The following is a 15,275-nucleotide window of genomic DNA, read 5'->3' on the forward strand; positions in this document are numbered from 1 at the left end:
AAATTTAGTTTTGAGCATTATTTAACCTCCTTCGCAACAAGCTAGTATGACATGGTTGGTACCAATGGATTCCTTAGGTTTTTTATAGTTTCATAGGATACCAGTATCTTTCCTCTAGCTTTAAAACTGAGCCCGCTACAACCTAAAATCACAAGTTACGTTAATGCGTTAAAGAAATTAGTGGCGTTAAAACAAATTTGTGTTAACGTGTTATTATCATGTTAACCTTGACAGCCCTAGTTTTGAGATTAGGAATCAAAAACAACACACAAACAGCACTAATTGCACTGCAACTATATACAATTAGAGAAAGGGATTTTAATAACTAATAATAAAATCATAATTTATAAAATATACATTTTAAAGGAATAGTTTGACATTTTGGGAAATTATCTGCAAGCTAAATATGAAGCTACAGTCAGCAGCCGGTTAGTTTAGTTTAGCATAAAGATTGGAAACAATCATTTTCCACTTTATCTTGAAGAAGCCATTGTAAGCCTCATTCCTTATATAGTCATCCACTTAGCGGCTTACTTGGATTATGCAATTTTCCTAGAAGAACTTTCTAGTAATGAACCTTTAAAATGCTCCCCATGGGAATAAAGTCTGTATCCTAGGGAGACAAAACATAGAGCAGGGGAGTGAAAGGCAGAGAGAGGTGGAAACCATATAGCACGCAACAGTGACAATACAGAGATGAGTGAGTGAGCCCTGGGAACATAACAGCAATTAATCAAAACAGAGGCGGAGACATTTTAGTCGGGAGCTGAGACAAAGACGAGGACTGAGAGGTGAACCACGAGTGAGAGACACAATTTCATGCTGCAGAGAGGCATAAGAGTATAAAATGAGGGAGGAGGGAGGGGAGAGTGGAGCGGTGGGTGACGGAGTATGAAATGAAGGAGGGGTGGGAGGCAGCAGTGGAATCCTGTGGATGAGGTTACATACATGCCCGGAGTGATTAGGAGGCTTTGGCTGCTCTGCTTGTGTGAACTGTGACTTTGACCCCTTGATCTCCCCCCGACATCATCCCTGCTATTTATTCTACTACGCACCACAATAATAGGAGTATGAGCTCAACCTGTGATTGGGCGGCAAGATGTGTGAAAACCAGAATATCCACAAGACCCCCACAGCTGCCCGGTCCACATTTCCTGTTAAGTTGCACGCTGGGTGAGACTTTATCTTTTTCTTTTTTTTAAACTGCTAGCGTGGAAAAAATCGAAGGTGTTAAAGTGGACAGCAGGAGAGCAGATAATGTTTAACAGCTTTCGTAATATTAGACCTAGCAATCCAAATGTCCTATTAACATAACAGAAATAAGAGCAATCACATAGATGAGGTTTGGCAGTATCTGGCAGATAGAGAGACGGGAAGAATTTGAAAATAAGACTTTGAAGATAACCAAGTACACAACGTTTCTGTAGGACGGTACATTGTGTCTGGATTTAGTTATCCATGTGCCAAGTTACAGTTTAGAGACTGTTTTAAATTAAAACCTGCAATATTTTTTAGGCCACTTGGGGGCAACAGAAACAAGCTGTAAATACAATATTGACATATTATTGTCTTATTAAATGTATAGCTTATGTGTTAACAATAGAGCTGCAACGATTGATCGGTTAGTTGTCAACTACAAAAATTAATCGCCAACTATTTTGATAATCGAATAATCGGTTTGAGTCATTTTTTTAAAGATTTTTTTTTTTCTCTCTTATTCCAGCTCCTTAAATGTGAATATTTTCTGGTTTCGTTACTCGGTAAACACTGATCGACATTTTTCACAATTTTCTGACATTTTATAGACCAAACAACTAATCGATCAATCAAGAAAATAATTAACAGCCCTAGTTGGCAAACAGTTGCTTAATTACACATCCGGCAGATACGGATGCAACAAAGTTGCAATGCTGATGTTATCTTCCAAAAACAAACTCTGCGCTGGATAATAAAACTTTTTTTTAGCAAAGAAACTGAGAAGATGTTGTCAGGTTTTCACAACGGGTGGCAGAAGAACAGGAACGCAGAGGAGCTGAGGGTGGACATGCTAGAGCTCAGGGCTCATTATACAGACAAACCTCGCTGTACACACACAGGAAATATTAAAATATTCTGCCCTATTAACTCTTTGGAAAACTTATTATACTTTAGTTCTCAAAATATTCCCAAATGGAGATCACGACGTCCACATATTAGGTCTATCATTTAACTAGTGTGCTTGGCATCTTTGACTAATTAAAATCTTCGGACAACCCCGCTGTAATAAGAGTAAAACCGGCGGCTATTTGGAACTCGGCCCATCCTCCAGCTCGCCCACCAGTAGCATTACACCCTCAACTATACATAGACCACAATTGAATTTGCCTTCCATAATCACAGTTAGTACAGTAGTTATCCTCTTACTGATGTTTAAGGTGACCCTAAACTTTAAATTCACCACAGTACACTTAAGTCAGGGGTTAAGGCGTTTGACTGAAATTATAAATGGAAAAAGAGGATTACCCAATTACGTAAAAAAAACAGCTGTCAGTGATAATTTAGTCACATCAAAGCACATCCATCCACGGAGGAATCCTCTGACTCATCCTGCCATAAATGGGTGAATACCAGGAAGGCAGCAAACCTGACAGCTATGATAATCCCTGGAGGCACAGGAGGGGAGCCGTGCACGGGTTTGCTACCATTTAAAATTACAAGTGTTGACTTAAGTGTTTTCTCTTACACCTTGGCAACAGCGAGGCCATTCATTATCCAAATAAGCGTCACAAAGATCCACCTTCTTTAAATAATAGTCCTCCCCCGTCTCTTACGTACGGGTTGGTTTTCCAGTCCTTTCAAGCTAAGCAGCTTTAAACACCTCTGGTACTGACCTGGCAAAACTGGCCGCAGTCCAAAAGGGCCTCTGGTGGGGGAGATGCCTCTGACGATGCAGTCGAATAGAAAGCTGATCTGCTCGCTCTCGGCAGACGCGAGCAAAAACACACCGGCCCCTGTGGAAAGCAGACTTTATTAGTGTCACGGTGGTTTTTTGCAGCATTGAAATATCCACCACAAGGCCAAATATACTGTAATTAGTACAATGTTATTACACAGGAGGTAATGAATAAGAAAGATTACACAAGATTTGCTTGGTATCATTTGAAATTCTTCAATTGTAGCACCAATATGATTGATACCTGCTAGTGGGGGCGGGGGGGAAATCGATATAGCATAGTATTGCGATATTTCGCGTGGTAATATTGTATCGATACACTGACATCAAGTATCGATCTTTTATTATTTAAACTAATAATATTGCATATACAATGTAGACTCTAATACAAACAGTTCAGTTTGTCAGCTGCATGATGCAACATTTATGTTGTCATGACTGTTGGTCAGTCTGTCCGCTTGACTAACAATCCCATTTGGTTACAATAAAAATAATTGAAGTGAGATGAACCGAGTGAAAACTGTATTTTATAAGATAAAACAGATGTTGACAAACTGCATAATTTGCAGTTGAAAAAATAATAATAAATCACAATACTCAGCATATCACAAAAAATAAAAAAAACGCAATAAGATCGTATCGTGATTTAAGTATCATGATAATATCGTAGCATGGAGCCTCTGGTGATTCCCACCCCTACCTGCTAGGGCTGCAACTAACAAATATTCTCATTAACGATTATTCATTTGTTCTATACACGTCTAAATATTGTGAAAAATGTCCATTACAATTGCCTACAGCCAAAGCCTTTACATTGTTTGTTTTGTGTGATCGACAATCCAAAACCCAAAGATGTGCAGTTTACTATCAAGTCAAAAAAAGCAGCAAATTATTTTTGTGTTTGTTGTGCATGTTAGCAAGCTAATATTTGTAAATTAGCACTAAACACAAAGTACAGCTGAGGCTGATGGGAATGACATCAGCTATGTATTTCATTGGACATTTTTTTAAAAATTTTGACATGATGATGGGGCTCAATAAAACGTCACCAAAGTTGTCACAATTCATCCTGAGGGGGACATGAATGTTTGAACCAAATTTCATGGCAATCCATCCAGTAGTTGTATAGACGATTCACTCAAAACCACAAATATCAACCTCGTGGTGGCGCTAGACGAAAAATAAAAAAAATCCCCCAAATCATAAGGAATTAATCAACTGGGCACAATAAATATCTTTTATCCCTTGAACCATGCTGCTACCATGGCTACAAATGAGAAATTATTAAATCGAAAAATGGTTGCCAAGTAATTTTCTGTCAAGCAAAAAATAGATTAAATCAACTCATTGTTCTTTCTGTATCAATACTAAAATGTATAAATCTTTTCATGGTAACTTTCTTTGAGAAATACAATACAATACAATTTTTTTTTTTTACATTTAAAGGAAGAAACCACTTGGGGGCAATTGTATAACTTTGTATAAATAAAATATAGACAAAAAAATCTAAAACAAGAACTATATGATCAAAGAATAACAAATCTGACCAAGCATTCAGTGCTAACAATTCATACATTCATGTTCCAAAAAATCATTGAGGGTTGATACTCAGCCCTGGTCGTGGCTGCTGTTATATATTTCATATTAAGTAACAAAAAAATGTCCTCTTTACTGCTCCCAGTTTGTCTTTCACATCAATTTAAACTGTCATCAAGGGTGATATAAGAATGCAAAGGTTAAAGGTCATGCTCCCCAGAGGTCTCTTGACCTCGCTCTGACAAAACAACTGATTGTCGGTTACAAGGTGTCACCATTAAAGTGTCGTTGTGTCGCCCTGTCCCTGAGACCACCCATGTCAAGGCAAGCCACAATCACATTCCCATCACTCCCCTTGCCGTGAGCAGGGTCGAAGGTCAGCAGTAAAGTCAGCAGTAAAGTCTGTACCAGTCGAAATGGAACATGTATTGCCTGCTGATGTGGATGATATGGCTCTAATTCAGTTTTATATCGCACTCTCCTGTGGCACAGAAACTACTTCGGTGAGACTCCGAGGCTGAATTTAATCCCTCCAAATCTTTTTGTTTATCAGGAACCACATCCACTTGTGTCACGCTTTTGATAGCAGGTGACTAAACATCAGGTGCACTGCCAAAAGCTAGAGCACAAAAAAAACTGCAAAGCAAAACAAAGGACAGGTGGCTGGGCTCATTTAGTTTACAATGAATACTCTGTACAGGAACAAAAACAACTCAAGTAGACCCTTCTGGTCTCTCCTCTGAAAAGTGATAAAACACAGCGTCATTACAAAGTAACAGAACTTATTAGATTGTGGTCGGTAAGTGGGAAGTGTAAATTAGCTGGAGTCTTCACTAGAGCGAAGGCTGGCCTTTTTTATTTTCACACCAGCAAACTGATCCAAGCAGGCAAACTTTAAAAAGAGAGTTTGCTTTTTGGCAAACCGCACCATTTCTTTCTATTCTTTTCTTTTCTTTTCTATTCTCGAGTGAGACAAACTCATAAATCTATGGAACCGGTGCCAGCTTCCCTAAGGGGAACAATACATACCTTCTTCATTAATAGGGAAATTAGCAACTCTAAATATACACACACACACACACACACACACATACAACTATCTAGTTTCATCCCCCCGCAAAATGAATAAAACTGAACTATCCCCTTAGCAAGTATTGTGACTTTTTACAGTTTCTTTAAAGTCTCTAAAGCAACACAAACACAACACGTTATCACACATATTATCAGTTTAAAACGTCAGAAAACAGTTGCCTCTTCACACATCCAGCAACATTAGCATTCATTTGGAGTTGTGTTTGAGTCCACGTCCAATACTTATTCTCCTTTTAGCTCTATTTTTGGTCTCCACCGACTACAGAGAGAAATATTGGACTCTTTAGCTGCTTAATGCTCCACTATGTTCACCAGCTAGTCACTAACTTTGTCTGTATGTTGTTTGGTGTCACGAGGGTAGTGAACAGTGGGGGTTTTAGAGCTTTTTCACTATAAACAGTTGATGCAATCAAGTTAAACGAGAGTGAACCAAAACAGTGAAGTTTGGAGCCAGAAAAACGCCAAGCCTCATGCAAGAACATTCTCGTATTCTTGTCTTTACTTTCTCTTACTTTTTTCGAACCGTGGGCTTTGCAGTTTTAGATGTTCTGGTGATATTGTAGTGTTATACAATAGCAGCAATGGTCAATTTAAATGATATCGCTAGGCTATATGAATACATTTAGAATTATATTATAATTGAATTGCAGAGTCAAACAGGATGATGTCAACATAATTATGAAGTTTAATTTATATAAGATTTTCAAACTCAAAATTGCTTTTAAGTAATGAAATATACAATCCTTTAGTGAAGAACTTAGGCTGGATAACAGCAGACTAACTGCACATGACTCCTACGACACCACTTGTAAATTGTGTTTGTACTGAAGAGAAAATTCAAAATACGAGACAATTGGTGAATGCGACAAGTTCTCCTAAATCACTTGTACAAGCCAATTCAGAACGAATCTGTTTGTACGAGTGGTTCTTGCATAAAGCTGAGATGAACTGGAGAGCTGGGTGATAATTCTCTGTAGGTTTGTCACTACAGAAAAGCCCCTTCACATTACATATAGCTATTTGATCAAGTTTTAATACAAACATATTGATGAGTGCAGCTTTAACACCTTGTTTAAGCACCGTTTGAGGAAATCGGTCACTCGGATCATTCAAGAAATCAAGAAACAGCACATCAAGTAGGCCTGCATCAATTATATTCATTCTGCATTATTATGTTTACTTAATTTTTCAATCAATTATTTCATTGTTAGGTCTATACAAATTTCAGAAAATAGAAAAAAATGCAAATATTCAAATTGTATAAACTGGGACCAGGAATTGTTTCGCATTTTTATTTGATAAATTACTAAAATTAGGAATTGTTAATCTAGTCTGATAATCTAATTTTTAGTGTTAGTTCAGGCTCTAGTTAATTAGTTATTTATGTTTTTATTTTTCTATTTTCTTGGATACCTCTTTAAGTGTTCTTACAGTAGGTTTTGTTTGATTTTGTCATTCATGTGTGACTTGACTGCAAATTTCACATTGGGATTAATAAAGTATTAATCCAGTTGATATTTTCCAACTCATTGCTGATTAATTTTCCATCCATCATTGCCCATCTGACTCATCATTTTAGCCTTCATATCAAGTGTGATATATACAGCATACTTTGACCACTAAAAAACTAGAATCATTGAGTATAAACTATCAAGCAGGACATGGACAAATGGTCGGACAAATGCAGCTTCACCCAGAAGTGAGAGGTTCAACACTGTTACACCACTTCTCCCTCTGCCGTGGATAAACTGTGCTGAGAGATTACATGTCACAGGAATGCACGCCCTTCAACACTCAAACATCTAGATGCACCTTCACGTTCACACACGTTTTTTTTTTTCCGCCCTTTTGCTGTGTACGTGAAGGTGTACGTGATGTCTGACCGCCTTCATATTATCTGCGATCCACTGCTGAAGATTTAATGGAGCTAAATAAATCACACGTCGCATACTGAAGTGTCACGTTTCCAACGGGGTCATCGTGTGTCCGTAACGCTCTGATGTCTCTGGCGTTCCACTCGTGTCTCTCGGTCCCCTCCAGGTGTTGACATACACTCGTCTCCGCTTTAATGGTTTCGTGTCTGTTCCAAGATGTAAACTGTGGTTCATCTTATCACAGGGACACACACACAGCTCGGGCGGTTATAACCGAGCTCATGGGGGTAACTCCAGTTCCTCAAAATCAACTTCTCTGAAGTGACGCATGATGTTGAATTTGGGGAACAGCGGGGGGGGGATCCTGCACAGACTGAATAATTTCCTCCAGCAGGTTTCTTGTTTTCATGAAGCAGCTGTTTTTCTAATGCACAATCCGCCAGACAAAACACTAATGAGAACAAGTGAAAAACTATTTTACTGCCATTTACATCATATGCTTGCTGTTTCTCATCTAAGTAAATCAAATTACCAATAACGGCCCACTATTTCACATTAGACAACAACATTACAACCATATGGGGTTGTTAAATATCTCACTGCCACACAATGAGCATGAATCTGCTGATACAGGCTTTCCACAAGATTTTGAAACCAGGGATATGATCCCATTCAGCCACATGAGCATCAGAGAGGAGCTGTTGGGCAATAGGGCCGGGCTCAGCTGGAGTTGGTCAGGCCAGTCAAGATCTTACACACCAAAATTGTTGCCACAAAGTTGGAAGCATCTCTCGTCTAACTGCACGTTTCCACACCAAGCAGCTCAGTTCAGTTCGTTACACATTATATTGGTTATTTTTGCGTTTCTATAAGCAAAAATCTTGGATGGTACCAATAGAAGCGCTCCATACTTGGTACCACCTCGATCGAGGTTCAAAGCGAGCTGAGCCGATACTAGAAGGTGCCGTTAAAATACTGCAGACCACTGATTGGTCACAGAGAATCATCTCTAGCGTGACATGGGACATCCTGCGCACATTTTTAAATAGCCAAGGTACCGTCAAAAGCAACCACAATGTTTAATTCACTCAACCCAGATTTTTAAAAAATGGCAGCTCCCAAAACTACACCATACACTATGCCGTACGATTGAGGAAGTGCAGACGTTTCTGTTTGTTTGCCGTTGAAATGGTGCAGTGATGAGTTGAAGATGATGTCACGGCTGTTTATGGCGATCAGCTGAGAATCCCGCCAACACTGAGGGTGTACTATCCGCAGTGGAAACACAGCTAAAGAAAAGACCTCATAAGTGAGTTGAGTCGAGCAGAGCCGTACCATGCAGTGGAAACACGGGGGGGGGGGTGGGATCGATACAGCATGGTATCGGGATATTTTGCGTGGCAATATTGATCTTTTATTACATAAACTATTAACTACTTAACAATCCGACGACCCGCCGGCAGGCCCGGCCACTACTCTATCTTTCAGAGGTTGTAGCGTGCTCAGTCTTTAAAGGTAGAGTGAAGATAGGTATCATATGAAACTAGAAAAACTAGGGAATCGGTTGGTACCACCGATGTCATGTTAGCTTGTCGGGAAGAGCGCTAAATAACACTGGCAAAACTGGCATGGCTATTTACAAAGGTATCCCTTGACCTCTGACCTCAATATATACGTATTGCTTTAACTAATGGATAAATAGTTGAGATGCCTAGCTTCTGCCACTCCAAGTGGTAGCAGTATGAAGGAAAACTTGACCAAACCGACTGGAATAAAAAGAGACCAAGCCTAAACATCAATAAAGCCAGGATCACTAGGAGTGGAGTTAAAACACACTAGTCTAAAACATAATTGTAGTCTGCAGCATAAAGATATCCCTTAATTGAAACTAAGTAAACCATGAAAAGCAGCCCCAGACAAAAATTACACAACTGGCTGTAAACCATGTATTTAACTCGGAGTTGCTCATGAACTTATTTAACTGATATTGTTGAATGAAAGCTACAAAAACATCTCGAATCACAGCTGGTGATTATTTGGTCTGAAAAAGACTCAGACTGTAATTTAATGAGCTATTAACCTCTAATGATGCGAACCAATTTTACTCAAGAGATATCACTGTCATCACATGATGAAGATTTTTTTTGTGCTCTCTCTCTTATTTTGTTGTTTGCTTTAATTTAATTTTGCAGTTGAAGTTCTGTTTTATAATCCTCCCACTTTGTCAACCACTCATTGTTATTTGTGGTATTGAATGTCCAAAGCTCATTAAACTAGAACTGTTTATAGCCTCATGCTTCCCAAACACAAGTGCACTGTTTGAGCCCAATAACCAATTACCTAGAACCATCTGCCAAACACAAAATACCAGTTTATGGAGCCACATAATAGCAAAATGGTCAATTTACCTAAACACATCTAAATGGAGCATAAAACTCAATAACATGAGGAGCAGTAAACTTACAATAACCGCATCTTGTTCCTCCCTCGAACACGAATCCATTGGGTACGGGTCCATATCTGCGCAGGTCCGGAAGGTTCCAGTGGCCGATGATGACGGGAGGAACGTCCCTGGCGAGAGCCAGTAAGTTGTTGCACAAATGAAGAGTTGCAGGTCCGCTCTCCAACTTGGTCCCTGGTAAGACTCCAACACTGAATCTGTGAACTAAGCAAACAGAGAAACTAGTCAAACAATGAAAACTTAATCCTGCAGTAGGCAGAACGGTTTTGACATCATTGGGCAAAAATTTAATAATAACCTTTCAGCATATTATAATTCAAGTGTTCTTAGAGATAACAAGACTTCTGCAGCTCCTCATGGCTCTGTTTTCGGGTTTTAGAAAATCTAGCCCATAACGAGAGACTCCGGACAATCACAAGTCATTTCAGAGAGAGTGCTCCGGCTGGTGGGCGGTGCTTGGTATTTCCTCAACAGATCTCAACATGGCTGCCGGGTCACAAACTTTCTCATTTTACAGCTAAACAGTACACTACAAGATGTTTCTGAAAACATTTGAGGAGAGAAATAGGCATTACAGTAACAGAATATTGATTCATATTTGATCAGCGGTGCCTAGTTTAACCGTTTGATCGGAGTTTGCGAGTGATTGACAGCCGGCTCATAGATGGTAGCTGGACGGCAGACTCTGATTGGTTGTTTTTCTCCGGTCTGTGAAATCTTGTAGATGACATTAGGAGCACACAGAGGCACATGATTTCTTTCATTTTACCTATCTCATGTACTACTGTCAGGCTATAGTGACCGTTTTATAAAAATAACTTTTTTAAATCATATTTGCTCCAATTCTACCTACTGTAGCTTTAAAGCATGATCTTCTCAATTCATTTCCAACACAACCTCTTCAGTGTAGAGACTTGTATAATATGTAATGTATTGACATTCACTGTAATGAGGTGTGCAGGAATTAATCAAGAGTTTAAATCATGCAAAAGCAAAAGTCAATGTAGCATACACATTTTAAGAGATCGATATTAGTCTTCACAGCCTGCACATGTACATATTTCACATAATCAGCGTACATTATTAAATAGTCAGACACAATAATACACATGGACACATATGAACATACCCATACATACTATATATCCTTATATACGTACTAGTATACCAATATCCTCATGCATACAAATGTATACATTCAGTAATTTGTAAGACATTTCATTAAGGGCAGTTGGGACAAAACTGCCACATGAACCCCGTCAAAATAAAAAATGTATAAACTAATGAGCTTCAGAGGTGCTGGTAGATTGTTGCCTTTGGACAAACCCATGTAGGGCTGCAACTAACGATTATTTTCATTGTCATTGAATCTGTTGATTACTTTCTCGATTAGTTGTTTGGTCTATAAAATGTCAGAAAATTGTGAAAAATCAAAGCCCAAGATGACGTCCTCAAATGTCTTGTTTTGTCCACAACTCAAAGATATTCAGTTTACTGTCATAGAGGAGTAAAGAAACCAGAAGATATTCACATTTAAGAAGCTGGAATTTTTACTTTTTTTCTCAAAAAAAACCCACCTCAAACCGATTAATCAGTAACCAAAATAGTTGGCGATTAAATTTAATAGTTGACAACTAATGGATTAATTGATTAATTGTTGCAGCTCTAAACCTGGGCTAGCTGTTTCCTCTTGTTTCCAGTCTTTATGCTAAGCTAGGCTAACCAACTGCTGGTGGTAGCTTCAGATTTACTGCAGACATGAGAGTGGTTACAATCCTCTTATCCGAGCGTATTTCTCCAAATGTCAACATGTCACTGGAGATAAAGGCGTGCTATATGAGTTTGAGGGTTCACTTGAGGAGTTGCAAACCTTCACAAATGAAGATATAAGCAGCGTGACAGGAAACAAAGTGTCTAGATTTTTGGTCAGAATCCATTGACATGAAGGAGAAGAAGCTGAGTCCAGGTTGAAAAAAGTTGCATTTGGGCTTCACAGGGGACAGAAAAAAACACAGTGTTCTTACAAAATGATTACTTCAGCACGGATTCAATTTCATTCAATAATAAAAAGGAGAAACAGCTGCACGCAGAGAATGAGATCAGCGAGCTGAGCTCTGAACACAGCAGGTTCAGATCTGAAGCCCAACGCAATCAATCACAGCCTGTCATCACAAACATCTGTGTGATCGAGTCTGTGTACCGTTGCTAATAAGAAACCAATGAGGGAAAAGAGGATGTAAAATTAGAAACTATGAGCGCTGCGTTTGTGAGTTTATGGAACTTCATTCGGCGCATTTGTTGACTTCCACGGTGGCAATAAGCCAAAGACTTTTACTGCGCTGAACAAATTTTGCCAGGTGAGATTGATGGCGGCGATGACGAAGAGATGTCGGCGAGATGCGTCACGTCATCGCTCAGGTTGAGAAAGATTCATACACTGTCACACACGACGACAACAACAAAAGCTCTGCGCTCAGTGGCCTCTCAGCTTGGCAGGTGACATTTCTGCTGGCTTAGACACACTCTACTGTCCACACAGACATTCAAGGACAACACACACAGACACCGGTGCATCCATACAAGCAAGCAGACGCGTATATTCTCACATGCGCACACATCAAGACTGGAAGGAACAACTGTGATGCAATTTGTCTTTAGCACTATGTCCTCTACCCCAGTCAGGTCCCATAACTCCGTCCTTAGGGACTGCTTTAAAATTCAGCTGGACTGCGGCCACCGGTTGAACAGTCCAATGCTATTATTAGCGCCTATTTGTTTATCGCTTATATAACTTTACAATAGATCCACACAGTAGACTGTATATACATGTTGAGTCTTGATGCTTGGCTATAAATTAAAATATCATTCATGGAGCATGGAGATATGAACAAAAATGTATATCACAATAATAATTATCATCATGCCATCAATCTCATAAACTTGTAATCAACTTTAAAAAGAATGTTTTAAAATGATCATCCCTGACATTGAGAAGTTCACATGATGCCTCCATTGATAAAAGAATGGTTGAATCATTTTAGGGGTATTTCTCTCATAGAAAGATCACTAGCTGCGATTTATAAAGCGTGGGCGTCCACTGTAGAGGCCTGGGATGCCCTCATTGGTTCTCTTTCGAATCCACATTTTCTTGCACCGATATAATGTGTCACTTTGATAGAATGTAAGAAGACCTGGGTACCTTGTGTGGGGAATTTATTTTATTATTTCTAATTTGTTGCATTTCTTATTTTGTATTTCTTGTTTTTTGTATTTATTTTTTATTATCTTATTTTTATTTCATATTTTTTATTTCTTATCTTCTATTTCTTATTTTTATTTCATATTTTTTATTTAATATCTTTTATTTTATTTCTTATATTTTTATCTCATCTTTTATTTCATTTTTTTTTTTTTATATTTCTTATTTCATATTTTATTTCTTATTTTTTCTTATTTTTTTTCTATACACAGATAGAAAGATAGATATGCATGATGTGATCTACTTAAAGAACATTGCCATTAACACTCATCATGATGCAAACTGATGTGCTTTGGGATGAGAAAATGAAGCAGAAGCATGTGACAGGATGATGACATTGCTGTAGTTTTTTAGGGTCTGAGACCTTTTATGTGTAATGTATCAGTAGTATAAAATATATAAACTCTATCAAATCAAACAGAAGTACAAAGTTGGTAAAAACACCACAGTTCCTATTGATGCGACCGAGTCCAGTCTGCATCTTCATTAAAACTGTTTTTATGACTCATAATATAGCTTCTAATATTTTAAATATGGATGAGAATGTGTTTTTAAATTCTACTTTCATCAGAGAAGCCTAAAAGGCCAACAGCAATTTAGATAATCATGCATAACCTCAACAAAAACACCCCAAATACGTCACGCCCAACTGCAGCTTGCCAAGTCAAAAGAAACATAAACATCAATTAATAACCGCCTGCAGATGAATCTTTCTGAAGTTATTTTAGTAGATCAGTCTGTACCGTGTTGTTACCTTGCTTAAATTAATCATCAGTCAAGAAACTGCAGCTTTTCCAAAATGCTGCAGGACTCTAAAGTCATCTGACAAGACCGTACGGATTGGTTTGATTAATCAAACCATGCGGTAGACCGTTTTAAAGCCTTGTCGTACAGGAGTTTGTCTGACACGCTTGCTTTGCTATGTGAACTTTGGAGCTCTCGCTCGATAAAAGTCCAAACATACGTGTGATGATTAAAATCGCTTGTTTCTTTGCATAGGTCTGGAAAGTTTGCAGGGCACTACTTTTCTTTGACTGCAGTGAATTTCAAACACTGAAACCTGCCAGCATGATGGATGAACTAATCCGCTTGTTGAGAATTGCTTTGATATCAGTATATAGTGAGGTCAAATGTGGAATTATTTCTGTAAAAGTGATTCACATTTCTTGAAAAGTTTTGAGTAACCGGAAGAAGTGAAACACCAGAAGGACAAAACATTGAAAACCAAAAGCACAGACGGACGGATGTCCTCACCTTCTCCGAGGCTGTATCGTAGCCGGGCGTCCCACGCCTGCAGGATCTCCTTGCTGTCGAAGCCCAGTAGAGCGGCCTGGTTCAGGCAGAGGACGGCCAGAGTAAAAGCCACACCTTCGTACCACTGTCCTGCTTCCAGACCGCAGATCTCCTCCAAGGTGACACTGGCCCTCTCCTTGTTGCCCTGCGCTTTGTCGGACTTGTCTTTATAAACCAGCAGCACCAGGCAGTCTGGAGGAGTCAGAGAGGACGTGTGAGACATGACAACATTAGAAAAATCTACGAAAGAGTTTGCACTTAAACTGCAGTTAACATTTTTGTATTATTCTACACAGAACAGTTCCCTAAAAATAAGTGGAAACACCACCCATAATTACAGTTACATTTGTCAAATACTAATAAGATGTATTCTGACACACAGTAGCTGTTGTAGTGTCCTGTCGTCTTTTGGCACCTTCAAACAATCAGTGTCAACTGACAAAACAACACCGTGTGTGTGTGGATCTCACTCCTTCACACACACACCTCTTAACCGACATAACTGAGGCATGAGCGCAGACAGCTGTGATAACACTGTGACATCAAAGATCTGAAGAGGAGCAGCGCTCAACCTCGGTCTAACCTGTGGAGCATGTTAAGCTGTCCAGCACCAGATATCCAAAGAAACCGCTCTGGGTAACGCAATACAGCCACTTCATCACTCTGATCATCACTTATTTACCAAATATAAAAAAGGCCAGAGGTAAGGTTCGCTTTAGACGACCTCAAACTCAACTTCAGGCAAGCTGAAGCCTCCTCAGGAAATGTGATTAATAACAAGTACAAATTCACTAAGAGCACACTCATGGTGCTTCTAAAAATACAGCA

At 39.0% G+C, this 15,275-nt stretch overlaps 1 protein-coding gene across 4 annotated transcripts in view; it reads right to left on the minus strand.

Annotated features, from left to right (window-relative positions):
* LOC119481650 (protein Dok-7-like) overlaps nt 1-15,275 on the minus strand; it is a 41,926-nt gene that overhangs the window by 24,267 nt on the left and 2,384 nt on the right. For all 4 annotated transcript variants that reach the window (XR_005205243.1, XM_037758766.1, XM_037758765.1 and 1 more), the window contains exons 3-5: nt 14,409-14,639; nt 9,899-10,099; nt 2,871-2,990 (exon numbers count right to left, since the gene is read on the minus strand). Coding sequence is in view for 3 of the 4 variants with exons in the window: in XM_037758766.1 (XP_037614694.1) it covers nt 2,871-2,990; nt 9,899-10,099; nt 14,409-14,639 (552 nt within the window). In the remaining variant the exon portion in view is untranslated. The remainder of the gene's footprint in view (nt 1-2,870; nt 2,991-9,898; nt 10,100-14,408; nt 14,640-15,275) is intronic.

This window comes from Sebastes umbrosus, chromosome 22, assembly GCF_015220745.1.
Source record: "Sebastes umbrosus isolate fSebUmb1 chromosome 22, fSebUmb1.pri, whole genome shotgun sequence".
NCBI lineage: Eukaryota > Metazoa > Chordata > Actinopteri > Perciformes > Sebastidae > Sebastes > Sebastes umbrosus.